We start from the raw sequence: 23,597 nt of genomic DNA, 5'->3' as shown, positions 1-23,597 counted from the left end.
TCAGATTCATCCACCTACATCTGAGCTGGTCCCTTCAGGCTCTCTTTCTAGGCAAAGGAGGAAATAGGCATGGCTGCAGACTGGTTTCTCTCTTCCTGATGTATGTAGTCTAAAGAATTCAAATTGGACTGTTCTATATAGGAGGAAAGCCAAGATGAATGATAAAGAAAAGCTGGGATGAATGATAATCTCTGTTGGGGATTTTTAGATCAGCAACATCTGAAGATAGGTGATATGAAGCCTGCACAAGAGATTGTGTATTGTTCCAGGCAAAAAAGAGCTTTTCTTTCACTTGTGTTATTAGCAAGAGCAATTTGTATAAAATGCATTTTGCTCTCCATTACAAATGCATTTTGCTCTCCATTACAGCTAGATTGTGTGCAGGGACCCTAGATTTCAGTGGCAGTGCTCTCCTGCAGCCCTCAGTCTGATGTTGCTAACAATAAGCATCTTCTTTCATGCATGACATCTCCCAGGGAAGCATAGAGAGGTGTCATATCACAGACTTCTGGGCCTCATTTTTACATAATTAACTGGTTTGACACCTGAAATGTTGTAATTAAGCTTTCATGTGTAAAGCAGGAGCATATGCCACTGTCAAACTAATGTGAATGAGACAAGTCAGGCATTTCATGTTAATTTAACTTTACCATGATTAACTTTCTTCCACTTGTTACTGGTGACCATACACACAAACTACTGGTGGTGACTATTGCTTGCAAACAAATTTGACAGGTTTCTTGGTAAGGTTATGTACTGTGCTGTGCACTAACAACTTGACGTATGTTAAAGGTATGAGTTAGTTCTGTCCAGCATGACTAATCTCAGTGATACAGAGAAATTTTCACTCAGAGTTTTCTTACTCCTAGTCAGTAATGTACAGATGAGTTAACGTTGGATGGACAGAATATGTGTGCTAACGTACTTTGTTTTTATAAGAATGCCAGAGTGTGGATTTCAAATTTACAAAGTCTCTGAATGTAATAGTACTGTACAAGGGGTCATGGCATGGGCTGAAGCAATCACCCATACTATATAATTGTTAAAATGTCCCTGAAACAAGTTTGACCAATGCCAACATGCCCATGCACGTTTTGTGGGGTGACACAACAGACACCATGGAGACCATGTGTTCTGGGACATGGCCTTCAAAAACGCTTGCCCATTGCTTTGTCCCTCAGTTGGTTCAGCCACTAACAGGAATGCTGCCTTGTAGACCATGTGTCTTCTGAGTGGACTTAATGGCTGTGGCGCATTTAAGGAAAATGAGAAAAGTACACTCTTGCTTGACATCCTTCCTATTCTTTCCTTGAGAAAACAGTGTTATAGCAACACATAACTGTCATGTGAAATCTGATTGCAGGATCATTTTTGATGGTTAAAATTTCAGGCAGGAATTCAACTCGCCTATTCAGCATCATATTTATTGGGCTGGCAACTAGAAAATAATAATTATACTTAAAAACTGCACAGATTGGATCCGGAAGCAATGAGACAATAAAGCCCCACACTACCAGCTGTATAGCTGCCTCCAGGCTAGAGCCGCACTCTGAGTCATCCCATTTAGGAGCTGCCTCCAGCAGTCACTGAAGTCAACAGGAGCCTTTGATTTCTTCTCAGTAGGTACCTGATCAGATTGCTAGAGTCTCTGTTTAAAGTCTAAGAACAAGGATGCAAAAGGTAAGTTTAGTGAGCTACTGTATGGATAAAATAATATCACTTTAAGAAAAAACACTCCCTTTGGAGGAACATTAAATTTGCAGGGGGATGAGAGTTCAGGGCACTGCAATTGCTACATAACAGTAAAATTTCATCAGTGAGCAAGGACAAAGCTGAATTTCTGGGGTAATACTTGGTGTCCAGCATGGGGCAGATTTTTAAAAAACAAATCCATGGTTGGAAAATGGACAGCATTTAGAAATCAAAATGTAACAATTAACAGTGCAGTTTGCATGCGAGGTGCTTGAAGTTAAAAAGATATTATACACTCATCTAAAACTTTATGGTGATAAGAGGTGTATCTGCTGTATATACGGCACAACACCCCAATCATTTGACAAAAAATTGCCCAAAGTTCAGTTGGATGAATTGGTTAGTTAGAGCATTACCCATTCCTTTCTCAAGGCCAGTCACACAGGGGTCAGGTTGTTCTGCCAGGAAAATGTCCTAAGAGGAATATTTTATTTTACCTTTGTCAGCATATTGGAGAGGGCTTTACTCAAGTCACCTTTGTATATTTTATTCATTAGGGCATGATCCTGAAAGGCTATAGTAACCCTCTGCTCAGAATGATTTTATGCAGTCTGAGGATGATGAGTACTTGCGAGGACATGCAGGGGACCTCATAGGATTAGGTCCTTATTTTGGCCATCTGTGTTCATATATTGGACTTCTGTTCTGAGCTGAAAAATGGGACAGGTTAATTCTTTGAGACAAGGTGCTGAAACTGTGCTAATCAAAGCTTCCTAGTAAAAAGTGTAGGATGAACACTGAATCTTCTCAGTTTTATATAATTAAAAGCAAATCTAACTTTATTTTAATACAGATTTATGTATTTAGTATTAAAGATATTGGAGAGGGAAAGGGAAGAAATGATAACTGACATCATCTACCTGGACTTATGCAAAGCGTTTGACACTGTCCTGCATGATATCCTTGGCTCTAAAGTGGAGAGACGTGGATTTGACGGATGGGCCATTTTGGCTGGATGGTTGCATTCGGAGTTGCAGTCAATGGCTTGGTGTCCAAGTGGAGACCACTGACAAGTGGCGTTCTTCAGGGGTTGGTGTTGGGACTGGCACTGTTTAACATCTTTGTTGGCAACATGGACAGTGAGATTGAGTGCACCCTCAGCAAGTTTGCCAACAACACCAAGCTGTGTGGTGCGGTCAGCATGCTGGAGGGAAGGGATGTGCCATCCAGAGGGACCTGGACAGGATTGAGAGGTGGGCCCGTGCAAACCTCATGAAGTTCAACAAGGCCAAGTGCAAGATCCTGCACATGGGTCAAGGCAATCCCAAGCACAAATACAGGCTGGGCGATGAGTGGATTGAGAGCAGCCTAGCAGAGGAATTGGGCGTATTGGTGGATGGGAAACTGACTGTGAGCCAGCAATGTGTGCTCGCAGTCTAGAAAGCCAAACGTATCCTGGGCTGCATCAAGAGAAATGTGGCCAGCAGGTCAAGAGAGGTGATTTTCCCCCTCTACTCCGCTCTCATGAGATCCCACCTGTAGTGCTGTGTTCAGCTCTGGGGTTCCCAGCCTAAGAAGGACATGAGCCTGTTGAATTGAGTCCAGAGTAGGGCCACAAAGATGATCAGAGGGCTGGAGCACCCCTCCTATGAGAACGGGCTGAGAGAGTTGCGGTTGTTCAGCCTGGAGAAGAGAAGGCTCCGGGAAGAGCTTATAGCAGCTTTCCAGTGCTCAAAGGGAAGTACTACAGGGAAGATGAGGACGCATTCTTTATCAGGAAGTGTAGTGATAGGACAATGGGTAATGGTTTTAAACTGAAAGAGGGTAGATTTAGGTTAGATATAAGGAAGAAATTCTTTACCATGGGGGTGGTGAGACACTGGCACAGGTTGCCCAGAGAAGTTGTGGATGCTCCATCCCTGGCAGTGTTCAAGGCCAGGTTGGACGGGGCTTTGAGCAGCCTGCTCTAGTGCAAGGTGTCCCTGCAGGGGGTTTGGAACTGGGTGATCTTTAAGGTCCCTTCCAGCCCAAAACATTCAATGATTCTGTGATTCTATCCTGCACAGCCTTTCTCAGGAAGGGCTTAATTTGTTCTTGCCTGCTGATTTCGATACTCTACCTAGGTGCTATTGTTTATTACTTTGTGGGAAGTTTTACTGTAGTGCAGTCCTGCTGAGAAAAATAAGAACTTCTCATCCCTCTTAGGGGATTTGGTAATCAAGGAATAAATTTTATTCTGGAGCTGAAGTTAATGAGAGCTCCTTCTGTTCCTCATGGACCAGCATGCCCCACATTTGTTGCAGAGGGGACAGGGAGAAAGGTGGCTCTTCTCCCCTGTCATCCCGAGGCTTCAGCAGTTAATCTATAGCATGGGTTTGATGGTTAGAACCTGTTACACTCCAAGTGAAAAAAACTGTCTTACTACTATGGTTACTATTGCCTCTTATTCTCTACAGTGACAATGGATTGAAGGATAGATATGAAGATGGGACTCCAGTTATCTTACTGAGATGCTGCAGCACAAAATGGCGAGGTGCCACCAACTACGTACCAGGATCATATTTTTTTCTGTCTAAGCATTTTAATGCAGTGCCCAGGCACCTTGGAGAAAAATTCATCATAATCAATTCCACTTTTAAAGGGATGGAAAACTCTTGTCTCATTTTTCATTTCAAACCACTTTTTGTGGTTCCTCTACCTCAGTGGTTGCCTTTCAGGAGCAATGCTGATGGGTTGTGCTCCAAGATTCATTACTGAAGAAGTTGTGTGCAAAATTGATGGGTCTTGCTTTATACTATCAAGGTGACTTGTTTGACTGGACTGCTTTGCTTTCCTATCCATTAGCAGAAAGTACCCTTCATTAGTAAAAAATCCGATCAACAGACTGCATAATTGCCATTTCTGTCTTACTTAATGGAAAGAGTCTTGTTGCACTGCGCATTTTCAACTGTGTGCAACAACCTTCACATTAAAATGCAACAAATAAAGCAGAGCTTTTACAAAAGCCATATTTTTTACTAACAGTTATAGACTGCAAAGTTTACATGGCTTGCTTCGGATTGAAAATTTCAATTAGAGGTTGGACTATTATAACAAAGAAGCCTAACTAAGCGAGAATTGATGTTCTTTCTGAACGTGTAGCTTGCATGGAGCCACCAGACTTAGAGTCATCAGGAGTATGCACATATTCTGCTGCCATTTTGACACCTGAACATTTTAGAAGACAATCTTTTTTATTATGCTTAACGTGTGGCTGTAGAACTGTGGGGTTTTTATTGTGAACCCATGATTTGAGCCCACATTTGCTGGCCATGGCCCTTGTGGCTTGCTCCACTGTCTGAAACACTAGGAGGGCACGACTGCCGTCTGTGCTACCTTCTCTGTGTCAGTCACTGTAGCTACCAAGAGCAGTATTTTCCAGTATGGCAGTAGAGAGGTATGACCATTATGTGAACTCCTCTCTCTCCTCGTGCTCTTCCTTTAGCTATCAAAGTGAATAGGAGCAGGACTGACGCTTGGATTTAAGACAAGGATATTCTTAGGTTTTATGGGGGCTCATATTTATCTCTGTCAGACTTTTCATTCGTTTTATTCATTTGAGGCCTTTGAGAACTAACAGCCCAACAGCATTGATATTCTGAGGATATTCTGATATATGTCTTTGAATAGACAAGACACCTGTGGCCATACCAACTCTGGATCACCCACCATCATTTCCTTTATGACCTTTAAAGATGTCACATCAGACTTCTTCTTTTTTCCCCCAGTTGCTTCATTCTGCACTAGATGCAATTTCAGGTCCCAGAAGTGAAATCAGGCAGCACATTAATCAACTGTTTCTTAGTCTCTGCACTTCTGTTTTCCATAGTTTATTTTTCTGGCTAATATAACACAGATTTAAAAATAGGGGTATATTATCCTCTCAAAATATACACAGTTCTGGTATCAGCAGTGGAATAGGCTCATTTAGATGAAAGGAACTATTTTCTTTCAGTGGAGTGAAATACCTTATCTGCCCCTGTTTGGATTATATTAAAGTGTTATGCCTCCTATGGTATATAGGGCTGATGTTGCATGCAAGTCATCTGCTCAGTGTATTTTTGGTATGCTGCCAGCAATTATTTCCCTTAATAATTCTTCAGTGTATGCCATTGCATGGATCACAAAAAGCTACATTACTGAAATAAAAGTACAGAGGGGTTTAAAATGTACTCAGCTAATTTATGAAACTTAATGGGTATCTCTGTAACTGGGAGGGAGAGAAAAATTGTATCTGGCCCACCTCTTGTTTATTCTTCACTGGTGTCAGTGACCATAATGCTTTATTAGCATGGTTTTACAGCGAGATGTATAGCCCTGGTCTTAATACTATACTTCAGGTAAAACATACAATGGTGAAATGTAGAAAGTGTATCTGGAAAGAAAGAAAATGCGCTTGCTTCATGTGCCAAAAAAATTTAAATCCAATTGATTAGTTGGTGACATAGTTAATTTTATAGTTTGTTACATATAGGAATGTTGGCATAAAGTTAGACTGAAAACTGATAAAATATGCAATTCATCGAATTCTTTTTATTTCACAAACTAGACAAACAGTCCGTCAAACTTTTAAGTGATTTTTCTGCTGCAGTTCAGTTGTGTAAAACCCACACATCACATTAAAAAAACAGACAATGTATAGTAATGCTTTATTTTGTTCTGCAGAAAACAATGTTGTAATGTGATTGCTTTTTTCCTGAGCTCTTTCACTTGACCCTGGTTGCTTAGTATAACATTTTAGGTGCCATAGCTTAGGGTTTATTGACCCCTGCTTGTTGCCCATTTGTTTTATAGTTATCGAGTATTGTAATGCTTGGAAAGATTAGTGCAAAAATTATAATTTGGTCCTGTTCATTAGAAATGGATGTGGAAAAAGTGTTAGCAGCAAATGTCTTCTTTTTCAGCTTTTATTATAAAAGCCTAAAGGGCTGCAGTACCTCAAGCTGCTCAGCATTAACTCGTTCAGTTCTGGAAAGTGTGAGTCTGGATGGGCCAGGCTGAGGACTGCTCATATGAGGTAAAGCAAGGAAAACTGTGTGTTGGAGGAAAGCTGTTTGTAACAACTGTTATCTATTTTTTTTCAACGTGTGGTCTTTTCAGTCTCCTAAGCGTAGCATTGCCATAATTAATGGGGAACAAAAAATAACTATGATTTTTTCAGGTTGCTGATTCATGCTCCTTTAACGAAGTGCCTGAGTCAGAGCAGTATTACATCTCATGGCAGCCACCACCTCCTAATGCTGTTGAACTATTTTGTAATAAACCTGCTACCATCATTTTTCCTTCTGGGTTTACACAGACTAGTATGTTACCTACGGTCCATAAGCCAGGTGTCAAGCTTGGTTGCATGCAGCTTGAAGATACTGATCGCAAACATTCATATCTCGAGAAGGTCAAAACATTAGAATATTACATATGAACTTAGACCACCACCATGAATAATATGGTGTATATATAAATTAAAAATTGATGTAGTATTAAAATTCTTTTACTGTCTATCACGGTTTAACCCCAGCCGGCAACTAAGCTCCACACAGCCACTCGCTCACTCCCCTCCCAGTGGGATGAGGGAAGAGAATGAGAAGGGTAAAAGTGAGAAAACTTGTGGGTTGAGGTAAAGACAGTTTAATAGGTAAAGCAAAAGCCACGTGCACAAGCAAAACAAAACAAGGAATTCATTCATCACTTCCCATCGGTAGGCTGGTGTTCAGCCATCTCCAGGAAAGCAGGGCTGCATCACATGTAACGGTTGCTTGGGAAGACAAATGGCATCACTCCAAATGTCACCTGCTTCCTTCTTCTTCCCCAGTTTTATATGCTGAGCATTTCGTCATATAGCATGGGATATCCCTTTGGTCAGTTGGGGTCAGCTGTCCCAGCTGTGTCTCCTCCCAACTTCTTGTGCACCCTCAGCCTACTCACTGGTGGGTGGTGTGAGAGGCAGAAAAAGCCTTGACTCTGTGTAAGCACTGCTCAGCAATAACTAAAACATCTCTGAATTATCAACACTGTTTCCAGCACAAATCCAAGACACAGCCCCATACTAGCTGCTGTGAAGAAAATTAACTCTAGCCCAGACAAAACCATCACACTGAGTGAAACAAAAAGTCATCCAAAATGAATGTGAAGAATCAGAAAGATGTGTTAGAACTTTACAGTTTTACTGGTAAGAAAAGCCATGGGTGTTTGTGCCTTATGTCTGCTGCTCAGGTAGAGAAGGAGCAGTGGAATGCACCTTGCAAGATTACTTCAAGTGCTTTTATGTGGTTTGAAGAAATCAGGAAGTTCTTTTTATAGCGATTTAATTTTCAGGTGTGAATTACAGAAAGAGAGGGTTTTGCATGGTATGTGAAACCTTTGTCAATATCTAGCACAAGTGGTATATAGCTCAATCCCTCAGTTCAAGGAACAGACTTGATACTTACTAAAAAATAGCTTACTAAAAATAACCAGCACACACACCATTAAAGGTCTACCCTAAGTATTTTTAGATTGCATTAATTTTAAATTTTATATTGAATAAATGAATTAATTTAAAAATGTAATTAATTTATTCCATAAAATTTAGGAGCTGAGTTTTGTACTTTAACAAAAACATAAAAGCATAGAAAAATAATACAGACATGATACTTTCAAAGTTATTTTTACCTGAACTCATTAGGCAATACAAACACTTTTTCCTATCAAAAATGTCCTGTGTATTTTTTTGCTTCTAAGGGAAGTTAAGGAAAGATGAAATGTAGAAAGAAAACTTACTGTGCATTTCAACTGGACTGTGCACTTGAACTCTGAATATATCAAAGTATGATGGTACAAAGAAATACTGAAGGGGAAAAAAATTACATGCTGTATTTACATGGATTCTAAGAAGTATAGCTTCTTTTATTCTTCTAGTTACACAAAAGAAACTGTGAATTAACTTGATGGCTGCTTGAAAGGATTAATTCAGAAACACAGTGTCTTAGAAGGACTAAAAACCATGGAATACATTTCTAAAAACTTCTCAAACTTCAAGAAAAGGTAGCTAAAGATCTATAATTTTAAATGTAAATATTTATTTTAAAATCAGAAGATGCTAGGCTGCTTGTGGCATTTTGTACATTGAAAATTTCAGTAGATAAGATAGTTTTGTGACTTTTCCTTGCTTGATAAACTATGCAGTAGTGTCCTGAACTGTCAGTTTTCTGTTGTGGACTATTATCCACTAATTCAAATGAACAAGTTTACTGTGTTCTGGAAAATGAATTTGTACTTCCACCTTCACTTGGTAGGTCATCCTGCTAATATTTCAGAGACGATTCTCTACTCCTAGCCCTTTTATTTTAGCATGTGCTCAGAAACTGAAGACATCCAGTGAATGTTTTTTTTTTCCTTCAACATACATTTTCTTTGTGTTTGAAACACCATTTTATTTACTCAAGCATATTGTAATGTGCAGATAGTAATTTTTACTGCACCCTGTAAAACAAGGATAGTAAGTCTTAACAGTGGAGGTGCAGAAGACCTTAGTGAAACAACTAGTAGTAGTTGTATTTCTAGTGATCCACTGAAGATGCATTAAGCCCCAATTCTACAGTTGCTCTGTGCAATTTTAAGTTACCAAAGGTGGCGTTGTATGACAGCTTTGCCCACTGTTTGCAAAGAGAGCTGAAGAAATGACTGTCTGATAGGCTTTCTCTGGATTTTTCCCTGACTTCTGTTTATACCTCTTACTTTTTTCAGCTAAGGCAGGAAGTGTAATTAGAGTGTATAATGACAGTTACAGCAGCCCCAGAAACATGAGATTGATTCCCATGAAGGCTGAAAAACCCTCCATGCAGTATGCATAAACAGGTCCAGTTTCCAAGTTCTAATTAACTTTATTAATGTTTAGTGCAGGAAGTACGAAGGCAACTTCAACAAGGATATAAAAAGCACTGGAGCATTGAAACACTGGTTTCATGTAACTGACTCTTATTGAAAGACATATTTTTCAGCATTTTGTAAAGAAAAATAGAGTAATTCAGAAGAAAGATATTAGATACCTAATACACTCTTATAATAAGGAAGCTTAAAATAATGGAGCAAAGATACCAATGGTAGCTTCCTATTTGGTAACATTGGTAGTGATTCTTTATGATGTGCAATTAATAAATACGATAGCGAACATGTAACAAGGTACAATGACAGTGCGATAAAAGAGATACAATTATGTGCAAGATTCCTATTGTGCCAGCAAATAAGACTTTACAGACTACTGGAAAATGAGTTTGTGAAAAACCAATTGTAAAAACCTTTTCCATTACATGTTCCTTTTATAGAAACATATTAACTCACATGTGAAAAGATAAAATAATACACTGGTAAAGAACTGTAAAGATATTCCTCCCCACTTTGGACACAATTGCAAAACCTTGCAATCACAGAAATTGTATATATTATTTTGATATAATAATCATAACTAAGCTTAACAGCAGTGATATATTAATCACACATAAAGTATATTATTTGCATAGATTTTTTGTTTACTGTCCATGGATTTCCATTTTGTACATACATATATAATTCAGCAAGCTTTGGTGCTCTTTGATGAACTCAAACTGGAATATGGCTGATTTATATGATACATATTTCCTATTACTATAATTGCAAAGGATGCTATAATAATACTTTTTAGGTGCTAAAGCCTCTTAAGTATAGAAATTGCAGTAGAAAATATAAGAATACTTTTTCTGTTATTACTGACCCTTATTCTCAGGCATGATGATCTATCAATAAAAGATATTCTTATTTTGAGAAGCTCTCAAAACATGTGGTCAGCAGTTTGTCCACTAAAAGGATTGTGCCTTGGAATAATTTAGTATCTGTTTTCTTCTGATATTTTTTGTATGCTCAGTAGGTAAAAACATATAATAAAAATCATCTTGCAGTTATGCAAAACTATAATATCATATTGTACAGTCTTGCAAACAATTTAGAAGTAGATCATTCATCCACAGGGAAGTTAGGAGCTCAGAAGTATGTAATGTCAATAATAGAAAATTAGTGTATCTTTAAAGATGTAGGCTCTTATAGCTTGTTTTTAAGCTTCGTTTTAATCCTTTATATGACTATTCTACAGTGCTCGCAATCTTGCCAGGAGAGCTTCTACTTCTGGAATGGCTTCTCCCTTAGAAGGAGACCCGATACGATCTATTTTCTTTTCTTTATTGCCTTCTCCATGACAGGTTTCCTTTCTCCCAACAGCCCTGTTCCATGCCGTAGAACTTGATTCCACATCATAAGTAACCTCTTTGGTGACTGGGCTTCTTGTCAAATTTAAACTGGTACTGTGGTGCGAACATGACTTCTCTAGTGGTCCTTTCTGGTTCTCTGCAGAAGATAAAGCAAACAAGCCTTGTTTCACTATTCAAATACTCAGTTTCAATATTTTGTAATACAAAAAGACCTCTTGATCAGACAAAATTTTACATGCTGATGATGTACTAGAAGGAGTAATGATTGCCAAGGAGGCAAGACCAAAAATATTATCATTTCAAAAGAAGTGGGCTTGGTCCCTTTGGAAGTGACACAGACTACATGAATTCATTAGATTAGCATCCATATTTCCTACAGAATCACAGATAGAGCCTGACAGACTCCTTCTTTCTTCCTGGAGTCAAAGAGAAAACAGAGTACTCGGCACCTCTCAGTGTCTTCCCAAGTTTTATCTGGTTAATTAAATTTCCTACATACTTTTTTAATTGTTCAAATTTTAAAATGCATTTAAAAATCTACTTCAATTTAATTATCCATTGTAATAATTTTTCTTTCCCTTGTGATCTTTTAGGCAGCTAAGTAATTTTAAGAATTTGCATAACTTGCTACTTTTTGCTAAACATCACTGGCATTGACTGTCACAAGAAGTTGTACTCAGTTAATATTCAGGAGCTTTGCTGGACTGATATTAGATTTCTTTTTTTGTCCCCCCCCCCCTTCCAATCAAGTGATTCTTCTGAAAACCAGCATATGAGTGGTCCCTCTCATAAATCTCAAACTTTTTAAAAACAGGTGTACTCAATATTCATGTAACCTTGAGCAAGGCTTGAAAATGGCTTCAACAAACTTGACATGACATTTAAAGTTTTTTGGTTATTCGCTGAAAGATGTTCCATCATCCCAATAGTAATGACTTTGGAGCACAGGCAGTCACTCATGACAGTGTGTTTTATGTGAGTGCTGAAAATTCCTACCAAAAACAGCTTGTACATTAAAAGGCAGCTGCTGAAGATATTTACTGCACTGTCATTCCCTGACCAGGGGCTCTCGGTGATGGATGAGGATTTTACACACTTTCTTGGACAATCTCAGCAAATTTTGTAAGTACAATCACCTTTTGGCAAGTGGAGGAAAATAAATACCTTATTTCTATCATCTTCTAAATCAGATAAACAATTCTTAATTAAAATTTGATAATAGCTGAATTTTGCATTTAGCTGAAAATAATTTGACCCTGAAGATGCAGCAACACACATTTCAGTTTTCCTGAATCACAGGAGGCCAAAGATTAGGTATAAACACATCTTCATAATTACATATAATAAGCTCATCATAGATAATTAAAATATTGCTGGTATTGTACAGTCTTAAATATCCCACTCTACTTAAATGTTTATATTTATTGATTCTGAACACATATTTGAAGGCTGATAAAAGCATGCTATCTGTATCAATATACAAAATACTAGTTGCACCATAGCCCTTCCAATTTACATTCAGTCTAGGGGCAATGGGAAAAATACTTGGTGTTTTGAAAATCAATACATTTTTTTAAAGTAGAAGAAAACATATTGTCATATAATCAGACATTAGGTATAAGTGTTGGACTTCAAAAAAAAGGCAAAAATAAATTAGGCACTGAAAGTAGGCTTCTCAAGTGTACCAACAACTAAATTTTAACTACAGTTCAGCAGAGTCTTCACCCCAAAATACTCAAGCATGAGAATCAATTAGGTATGATGAAACTAGACTGAATAACAAAGGTGGTGAACACTTATGAACCAAGGCCTCCAAGTAAAATCCAACAATATTTATGCAGTTTCTCAGTGTGTGAGGGGCAGAGTAAGGTGCTTTAGACTGAGATTTAGGACAGCAAATAGTCTAAGCAGGGAACTGCTGCAAGTTAGCTATTAAGATATAGTAGGTGTTGGGATCTATCTAAACTCTTGTCCCGCTTTGAAACTTGGTAGCTGATTTAGCCTTGCAGAAGGGTGTGTCCCATAATTTGCTGCCTACAATCCGGAATTGTTGTGTGGAGATAGTGACTTGAGTAAAGCTGCATACAGCTGTGTCTTTTTTTCCTCTTTAGAACATCAGCAATCATGTTGATATTTGTGACTTGCTAGGCATAGACTAATGAGTGGAGCATTCGACTTGAAGGACCAGTGCCTTTCCCTTCAGAATGAGGGGTCCTGCAAAATGGGAAATTGGACTAGGGAAGTGCATTAATCGCTGGTCAGTTTGTGTGAGTAGTCCTTGTTTCATCTGTTGTAACTCCTGGGCAGCGAAGATGTCATGACTTACTGGAAATATCACAGTGTGTCATGTTCTTAATGCATAATACTTTACGCTAGTGATTAGCAGCACTTCCTACATAATGAGAACACTTTGGTCTCAGCCATGCTACGAAAATACTGAGCAGCTAGTGTCAGTTGAAAAAAAAAATATTTGGACTCACATGTTATCTAAATCCAGTTTCATCATCTTGAAGTTGATATTTCAGCTGCTTCCTAAATCAGGTGGCATCTTTACTGTGTATGTTCTTTCAGTCAAGGAGGAACTTCTCCATATAGCATTGCTATGCCTAAGTGCCTGTCCAGTATTAGCAGATGTGTAGACAGGCGGTTCCCTGCTTAGTAAACTGGCTGTTGTGAATCTCATTCAGAAACAACAAACTTTGCTAGGCCTGGCTCAGAAAGCATGCATATTTACTTACAGCCCTAGATTTCACTTTGGTAAATATGCTCCTGAAGAATTAACTGCTGTAATACTTGAAGTATATATGCTGCTGGTGTCATTCTTCTTATCAGAGTGAAAGATCACTTCCATTTAAGTCAAAGTTTAAAATTAGTTAGGCAATAGCAAGCTAGAAAGGCTGACTAATTCTTCAGAAATATTCATGTCTACCCTGCCAATTTTTTATTTTAATCAAGCAGGAATTAATTTGTCTTAACCCCAAACTCTTAAACACCCTGTACTGCTTCACACACTGATTCAAAACTTGCATGCATTGGTGATTTGGTACCCCATCCATTCCACTGTCATGACTTTGGATTGTTACCACACCTCCCTCATCACACCACCTATTCTAAAGTGGTAAAACCAGGGAAGAGTATTTTCAACCTATAACTGTTGAGGTGGGTGGTTTAAAAAAGCCAAAGCACCTTGCATATGAATTTAACACAAGGCTGCAAGCTGCTGCAGGTTAGCATGTAACTTTGATCACAACAGTAGAAGATCTGGACATCCTTAGCTCAGTGTGATAAAGGCTATAAAGCATATAGTTATTTACCTTCAAGAAAAGCCCCGAGTCAAGATTAACTGACAAAGTAAGCACAAGAATGAACAGCCATTAATATATTTCTATTAGCAATTAAAACCTTTTGAACCATCAGAGTCATGAAGTTTTGGAATGCACATATATATAAGTGAGAACAAAAAAACATAACCAGTTATAAGCAGGAATTTGAGCTGTTTCTGAAGACAATATTTGATATGGCTGCCGGCAACAGCAAGGAGATGGCTTAGTGACACTGGCCACCATTTTAATCCTGTGTTTCTAGAACAACGGTACCCACAGAAAATCCACAAACCATGCAGATATTAACAGAGTTTTCCTAAACTACTTTGAACCATTACATCATGGACATACATAAATCAGGTTTGTGCTTTCGGCGGTAAATTACATTTGAAACAAACTGCAGAGTAAAAGAAATACATTTACATGCTTACATACCTTGGTTCAAATATACTTTTAAAGAATTTAGTATAATAAAGTTATAGAAGGTTAAAAGAAAACTACTGATGGAAAGGCACATCTACATGAAGTCTTGTTAAGAAGAAAGCTTACATTTCTGGAGATGCACTATTTGTCCACCTACTGTAGCAAGGTGTACCTTCCGGCAGTAGCAAGACAAAAAGAAATCAGACATTAAAAATCACTGGATAAAGACAGAACTTGTTAATTTGATGTATATACTGGAAGTAGTTGAGACATGTTTCTAATGTTCGGTCACTTTTAGTAATCGAAACCTGTCATTTACCTGTATCATAACAATCACTATGCAGATGAAAAAAAAGCAAAAACTTTGAATTCACGGTTAAGTTTTCTCAGCACTGGGGTGAGAAGACATTTACCCATAATAGTTTTCACTTTATGGCTACTGAATGCTCCTGGCATGGGTTAGGCAGAGATCTCATTGTACACTACTAAAATCTCAATGTCCACTTTTCATGACATTTAACTCTTTTTCTTTCCCTTGTTCAATATCTAACTCTTATGGGTCCTTCAGACCTATTAAAATTCAGTTTTTGCAGATATGAATTTCCTGAACATTGCTGTTAATCAAAAACATTTCAAAATCATATTCACATAACCTAGAGCCAAATAGCCACTATCATTTAGATACAAGTCTTTTAAAATTACTTTGATTAACAGCAATGCTCAGGAAATTCAGTTGACAGACAATTGTGCTTTATAGCTTTCCATAGTTTAAATGGTGTCCTAGCATAGAATAACTTATAAAGATATGCTTATAATCTATTAAAGGCTACATACTTTATATTCTGAAAAAGGAAATTGTGCACTAGCATGCGAACAAAAAAAAAAAAATCAGTAGCATGAGACCTGCCTGCTGTGAACTTGGGGAAGCAAAACATGATCAGTTGGAGATTTTTAAATCCTGCATAATACTGTTATGTATTACCTTTAATAGAGAATAAAAATGATTGCCAGAGACTCACTAGAGATATGGATTTTTTAAAAACAACTAATAAATATTTAAAATAAAAAAGGGCTTTAAAAAGCTTTATTTTATTGCATACTTTCGCAATAAAAGTCTTGATGCTAAGGACCTATTTAGTTTTTATGTAAATACTCGTACACCGATTGAAAAATAAAGTTGCAAATACAATAAGGAGAACTGCATTATGTGGCATTATACGCTTGTATTACAGTCATACATCTCAATGTGGGGCATGACAAAATCATAGCATAAGAAAGAACAATTGCAGTTACAACGTCATTACATCTTTTATGAAGTTAACATGGAAAAATGCTCAAAAACCCAGTGGAATGTTTCTGATCTCTCTTGCTTGTGCTTCATGTGCTACATGGTATTCCCAAAGCGATGTCTATGCTGAGATTTTCTAAAGCCCACATATACTAACCTCACGACCAATGCAAATTATTTTTATGCTGTAAGTCATGACTTGCCTGTGGCTTGGAAAAAGTAACCACCCTAGCCATAATACTCATTGCTAGATCCCCAGTGCGGTGCCATAGTTTGTCTCTGCTTCCCTGTCCCTGATGCATGGAACTGAAAGTCAATGGAAAGCTACAACACCACATCACTGCTGCGTGCACATGTTTTCCCAGCAAAACAGCAGGGGAAAAGAGCATGTGTTTTTGACAGCAGTGTGATGTGCTGTTTCTGGATGCAGCTGTATAGCATTCCCACAAGCTGGAATGCTTCCAGCAGTCCAGCCTCCATCCAGAAGTATTATCCATCTTCCACAAATTACACTGACCACATCATCATGCATGTCCCAAAGCAACCTTACCAAGTAATTTAGACAATGGTCACATACCATGGGCCTTGTGGGGATATCAGTGTATAACCCCATATGCTCCATTTAAATAAACAGAGGCCTTTGAGAAGTTAGTCTGGAGATGTTCCTAAAGGGTTCCCTTGTCAACGCCGAAGCATCCCTGGTGCTTTGCTTAAGATACGAGGGAAAAGCAAAACAGTTTCTAGGTGTGAACTACTTTTTCTGATATAAACTGGGCAATAATGGCTTATGTTTCAGATAGTTGAGATTTACTTAGATACACTCTTATTTTGAAAGGCTGAATACGACCACTGCTGGCAGACATTTTGAGGAGCTCTGTTTTTAAGCTGAGGACAAGGTGGAGGTTCCGAATACCCACTTCAGCTGCATCTAGCTTCAGCTCTAAAGCAGATGGCTGTATTGAGAGTAGGTAGCAAAGTTTTGGTAGCAGGGGAGGTTGCAGGGCGACCTCTGTGAGCAGAGGCCAGGGGTTGCCCCATGCTGAACACAGCTGGTTCCAGATGGCTCCGAAGGACGCACTGCAGGGCACAGCTGAGCCTGTCACCCCTTTGTGCCATTAGTTGCCTCACTGATGGGATTCAGTGTAACCTGCCAGTGATAACAGGGTAGGAGAGGGGTCTGGAATTAAGCCAAGCCTGAAAAAGGAGTGTGTTTTCCCTAAGTGTTTTGATTATTTTTTTGGTTTTGTTTCCCAATACCCAAATCAATAGGGGTGTGTGTGTGTATATATATATATATATATCTATCTCTACACAAATTGGCAATTAATTAATTTTCCCAAAGTTGAGTCTGTTTTGCCCGTGACAGTAACTGGTAAGTGATCTCCCTGTCTTTATCTTGACCCATGAGATTTCTTGCTCCTGTTCTTCCTATTCCCCTTACCATCTCAGTCCACCAAAGAGAAGATTGAATGAATGGAAGTTTGGCTGCCACTCAAGACCAATCCACCACAATAGCTTAGAGATAAGATGTCTCCATCTGTCTTTTAGCATTCCCTATTTTAAATTTTCCAATTTAAAAAACCCACCAATTCTGAAAATTGTTATTTTGAACTTGTGGATTCCAAACCCTTGGATTTTTACTACCAGAAATGCCAGCAAGAAAGTAATTAATTAATTGTTTTCCTCTCAAGTATGAAATGAGGGTCTCGTTTCCTGCACTGACCGCCCAATTCCTATTAGAGCCTAAGATACTGGACAGTTGTGAGCCCTGAGTTTTTTCAGGCACCCATCTTTCCTTAATGTCATTTATACTGTCCGAAATTAGCTGAATAGTTGAAATCCATTCCCAGACCTTGGCATTGGTTTTAGAACACAACAAGACCTAATTACCTTTCTTAAAAGCCTGCCTTACCACCTAGAAGCAGAATTTAGACATAATATAAAAGAATTCTTATAGCTAGAAGGTCCATGTCTATTACATAACATCACTCATAAAAAAATGGGACAGCTCCTTGCTGGATAGTGTAATAGAAAATACTTTAAATACTTTTTATTGCCACTTTTTATTAGTTTCAGATTTTTTCAACAATTTCTGTGACTGACAAGAGTAGGATTGGAGAATGTCTCTGAAATGTTAAAGGAGTGCTATGTGTTGTTATGACTTATTTCAGTTATACCCTGCAGCCTCAGCCCTAACACCTAAAGGAGTGGTAGCTGTACTCAAATGGTCTGTGCTTGATAAGTAATTTCTTACACCTTAGTATTTCATATTAAATGCTCACAGCATGAGTCATCTAAAGCAGACAATAATTAATGAGGCATGGAGAAGTGTTACTGATTTTTTGGAACTTCTAAAAAAAATAATTTTTATGCACATTTCATTTAACAGTTGCTGCTGTTCTTTGGTGTTGTATTAAAAAGGTGTGAAACACAAGGAATAAACACTAATCAGTAAGTTCAATTAGATGAGACAAAGTTTTCAGAAACAGTGAATATAGGGTTTTTCTGTTAATTTAAAAGGCAAGAATACAGTATGTCACCACTAAGTGAGCCTAGCATAGAGGATTTATAGAAACTAAATTTCAAAGAAAATCAATTACAAACTGTGAGCAACTAAATTGTGATGAGAGGAACTATGTTAGACCAGCTCCCTTTTATTTGGTCCTAAAGCAAAGCCTTTAAAAATTCTTTTATTCCTTACCTACCTACATTTTCTCAAAGACTACTTTAAGTTCCTGTTGATCACTCCATTTAATCTTTTCTCCTATCTTTTCCAAATGTACTTTGCATTTGCATTGAGTTGGGACCAATTTCTCTGTTTAAGCTAATTTATTCTCACCTGGGATTTAAATGAAAGTCTTGAGTGCCTGTCAAGATGAAAAGAGAACAAAAGTGTGGATCAGACTACTGACAGAAATCACCCAAGGTTTTTATATAAGTGAGAGAAGAAACCTCTGATGGCTAATTCAGACTTAGGAGTTTGGCATCCTCCCTATTTCACTCTGAATTACAGTGGGTCTTCTGTGTCTTCTCATGCATCTTTCCCCAAATGAAGGCACATGGGGGAGTTTCTAGGAAACTGCAAGATGAAAACTTCCAAAATAGAAACCTACTTTGTGGTCATTATTGATTTTTAGAGCTCATGGTTTGAATAATTTTTAAAAAACTAAATGTGTCTCAATTTCAAAATTAATAAATAATTTGGCATAGCTTTAGTATTAGTAAATAATAAATTAATCTTCTTATTTATGTTGGGATGAAGGGGGTAAAAAAAATATTGATCATGGATACCCAGTGGCAGTGGGTCTTCAGGCAGTGACCAGAAATGTTATGCAGCCTAGGCGTTTATGGGATGTCTCTCAAGGTACAAATAGGATAAACATCAACTTCCTCTTTTCTTTAAGTCAGGAAATTACAGTGATAAAACTGGAAGTTAACATATTTAGACTATTTTAAATTCCTGAAATGTGGTTTATTACTTGTTTTTTAACTTTGTTCACAAGTATATTGTAGCTTGCCATTCCAAATCCTCTTTAGAGTTAAACGAAAGTTAAAAATGATGGCTGTATAAGTTAGTGATCTGTGACAAGATACACAGAGGTCCATAGCTGACAATAATTTAGGTAGATCCCACATACTAAACCACCACTAATGCTTTTGAGCAGTAGACACATTTAGTCTCCAAACCTGTCTGCATAGCATCTACCTATAGATGAATACTGCTTTCAAGATACACTTTGATAAAGAATTTCAGGAATATGCATAAAGACTGCTGTCATCAAAGGAAACCCACTGACAGCTGCAATAGGTAATGATAAGTAATATGCTGATGAAAATAACCAAAATGGAAAAGAAACACACGATTTGTATCTTTTTTTACCAGTTGTGGAGAAAAACACAGTAGGAAGCCTCCTACCTCTGGAAAATAAAAACCCCAACAAATCCAAACAACAAAGCAAGTCTTAAAGACTGACCTGATATTTATGAGTTTCCACTCACTGTAATTCTAAATAACACTGCTGTTTCTGTTAAGTATTTACTATTTAGCATAAACATTTTAAAAAACCTATGTAACTATGTCTAGTAATTGCCTTAATAGTTTAATGCTAAATAATTTCTTATCCACTGTTCTTAATATTAAATTTTCACAAGCTATGGCCTAACTATTCTAATAACTGCTATAAAACCATACAATTTGTATTTCCTATTTTTAGTCCAAACTTCTATTCCCATGTTTAAATCAGCAATCAGAGTATTTGTAGGTTGCATTGCTTTCCCTCATCACCTGTTGCACTTCTCTCCTAAGGAATCAATCTGCTTCTAAGGGAAAGGGGGATCGACAGAGTCCTGCAAATGTTTTTGGGAGCAGCATAAAGATGAAAGGCTAGAGCTGAAAGTAAATCAGGTGAGTTTTAATCATTGAGTAGAAGTGTAATTTTCTCACATTCCTGTAACAGGTACCGGACCAATGTTCTTGGGCAGTTCTTGCCCACACAGGTCACAGTCACAGTGGGCTATCGTTTACTATTATCCAAAAGACTGCAAGAATACCATACAGTCTCAGGCTGCTCTCATTTTAAAATGTTTTTAAAACATTCCCTTCTCTGGAGGGAAGTAGGGCAACAGAGAGCGCTGCATGCTGTTGTTGCTATGACAGGTGAGAGTGTAGTGATTTACTAACCTGGAAAAGTATTTATGAGAACTCCAAATCCTAAGTAGATCAAAAAAAAGATTTACACAATATTGATGTCAGCTTAAAGATATCTGTGCTTCTTTATAGCATGGGTGCTTGTCAACAGAACAGAAGCAGACCTGACTGTGAAGTTTCACCCCTGTAAACTAACATCTAAGATTGCCTTCATGAATATAATAGAGACAGGATGAAACCAAATCATCTTAGTTCACGTAACTGTAATTGTTCAAGCATTATTATTACGGTCCTTTCTTTCCTCTGACAAAACTCTGCAGAAAACAGTCCAAAGCATACTATCAAGGAGACTGAAACTGTGTAGCAGAAAATAGTACATTTTCAAGAAGGTCCTCACACAAAACCAAATATTGGGAAATAAAGGCAGAAGTGATTCATCTTCCCCTTGCTCTGCAATATTGTATACATATTCCTTTGACAATTCTTCTCTCTCTCTTTATATGAAGCTCTAATTAATGCTATGTGCTTTCATTTAATTATTTCCTCTCTTTGGGATGGACTGTAATTGGGCCTTGCTCATGTGTGGAGAGATACGGGATATAAGAAAAAATTTCTACTCCACACATGATCCAGCCATACATGTATTTTGACACCAACAACTGTACTTTGCAAGTGTGAGAAGACGCTTTGAAAAGGGACCAGGATTTCAACAGAGTCTAAAAGAGGAATTATTTTTTAAGGATGGCTTTTATTGACTCTTCCAAATATCACTGAATTATCATATGAGACAAATTTGAGACACACTGTCATGGGTTATAATCCAGTCATTGTGAATTCAAAATGCTGTGTTTAACATCATTAACGGTGTGCATTTTTCATGTGATGAACATATTTACTGCCCTATGTTTTAACAGTTAGACTCTTAGCAGTCACTCTGGTATATAAAAAACATTGCAAACCAAATGTAGCATTTCCAGTTTCCTCTTTTCCTAATCAGCTGCATGCAATTACTTTTTAGCGATAACCAGCTAACAGAAATTAATCTTGCTATATCAGAGAGGATTTTTTTAATTTCAAGAAATCTAAGACATATCTTAGCACTTACAGAAGAAACCTCTTCTGTAGAATATGAAAAAATAAGGGAGACTGAAAAAAGGAGCCCTTTATACTCACTGAGAAATCAAGGCAGAAGGCAGTAAGACCTCCCAAGCCACTGAAACAAAGGATTCTTATACATAGACTTGGTTTTCATTTGTCTGTTCTGAGTTACAAAGCAGCCTTGCAAATGTGTTTAGCTCAAAAGGCGATATTAAAAACAAATGGTTAGATATCATCATGGTATATTAATTATGCAAAAGAAGCCAAACCAAATTTAATCAGAAACAGCAGACTCCAAACAGGAAAAATCTTCTCTTTTTTTTTTTGACAGAGACGGTTAAGAAAACATTTATGGTAATGCCAGAGCATCTGCTGATTACAGTCAAAGCTGCAGGATGCCAACATTAAATCACTGAACCATTTTGACAGCTTCTGGGTACTTGAATTTCATTCTAATAATAATTTGCTGTGAAATTTACCCAAATCTGAAAATTAGCCAGAAAATGTTAACAAATAATATAGGTAAGAGTAAATAAAGCAGATACAAAATTGATTTGTATCTGAAAAAACACATCTAAAATAGATGTTCGGCACTCAGACATTTCAGAGCTGCATGCAAATTGGCAAATCCCTAAAAAAGACTAAGCACTTTAAGAACAGAATATAATTTTATCATCCATTTTCTATTGATTGTGACCCATCACATTTTTTGTTTAGAATTGTTAGCATGCTTGTTTGTTTAATATAAACACAGGCTAGCCATTTGAAGAAGGCCTGCACCATTTAAAATCAATTTTTAATTCCTGACACCTGAGGATTCTACACAGAACAATATACTTCGTTGTAAAGCTTTAATTGATGCATCTATGTGCTGCAGAGGGTGATTACTTGAATAATAAGTATAAGAGATGTGTGATCTGGTTGCTAAGCAAATGTGAGTAAGAGAAAAACCCGAAGAAACAACGTAACAATGAATCAAGGTGTGATGACAGGATAATTATTCTATGAACTGTCATGTTGAAGGACTTGCAGAACATTGACCTGCACACGATCACACATCAGAAGATTGCCTGAGGGGTAATTAAAATAATAATACACAAGTCCAGTCAGTCACAAAGAGAAAAATATATGCTTATTTCTCTGTAACATGCAGTCAAATGCATTCTCATGTTACATGTAAAAGCTTGAACAGTGCAGGAATTCAGAGGGCAACGGATTACAGCAAAGACCACTGAAGTTTATCTGAATTAGCATTAATGCTTTCCTTTCTTCAGTTACTTTGGGCATTCAACTAAATATTATTCATACTATGACACATTAAAGCATAAAACCTGTGAACTACTTTCTGAAGGAAGCTGAAAAAAAATGTAATCCTTTCAAAATATGTTTAAGGTTGTAACATAATACATTAAAAAAGAATTACTGTTGTGGCAGGTTGACCCTGGGCAACAGTCAAACATCCATCCGGTCTCTTGCTCACTCCCCTTTTCCATGGGGTGAGGAGAAAATAGAAGGAAGGCAAGAAGACTCGTGGATAGAGATAATGACAGTTTAATACAGATAGCAAAACCTATGTGTGCTAGCAAAGCAAAATAAGGAGTTCATTCACTTTTCCTTTGTCAGGCAGATGTCCAGCCAGCTCCTGGAAAGCAGGGCCTCAGGTGCTCGGGAAGACAAACACCATAATCATGAATGTTCCAGCTTCCTCCTCCTTTCCCTGAGTTTTTATTGCTGAGTGTGACATCATATAGTATGGAGTGTCAGTTTGGGTCAGCTGTGGCGATTATGTCCCCGCCCAACCTCCTGCCCATCCCCAGCCTCCTTGCTGCGTGTGTTTTGGGGATGGAGGGAGAGAAAGGCTGGACTTTGTG

The 23,597-nt window shown here is 37.7% G+C and overlaps 1 protein-coding gene across 2 annotated transcripts in view; it reads right to left on the bottom strand.

The window, feature by feature from the left end:
* Positions 1-9,578: 9,578 nt before the first annotated feature.
* The window catches only part of DIAPH3 (diaphanous related formin 3), a 256,020-nt gene continuing 242,001 nt past the window's right edge, over positions 9,579-23,597 (bottom strand). For both annotated transcript variants that reach the window (XM_074815569.1, XM_074815570.1), the window contains one exon: positions 9,579-11,082. In XM_074815569.1, the coding sequence (XP_074671670.1) occupies positions 10,826-11,082 (257 nt within the window). In that variant the 3' untranslated portion in view covers positions 9,579-10,825. The remainder of the gene's footprint in view (positions 11,083-23,597) is intronic.

Source organism: Strix aluco, chromosome 2 (genome assembly GCF_031877795.1).
Source record: "Strix aluco isolate bStrAlu1 chromosome 2, bStrAlu1.hap1, whole genome shotgun sequence".
Lineage (NCBI taxonomy): Eukaryota > Metazoa > Chordata > Aves > Strigiformes > Strigidae > Strix > Strix aluco.
The sequence above is the reverse complement of the archived record's forward strand: the minus strand, read 5'-3'. Positions and strand labels throughout refer to the sequence as shown.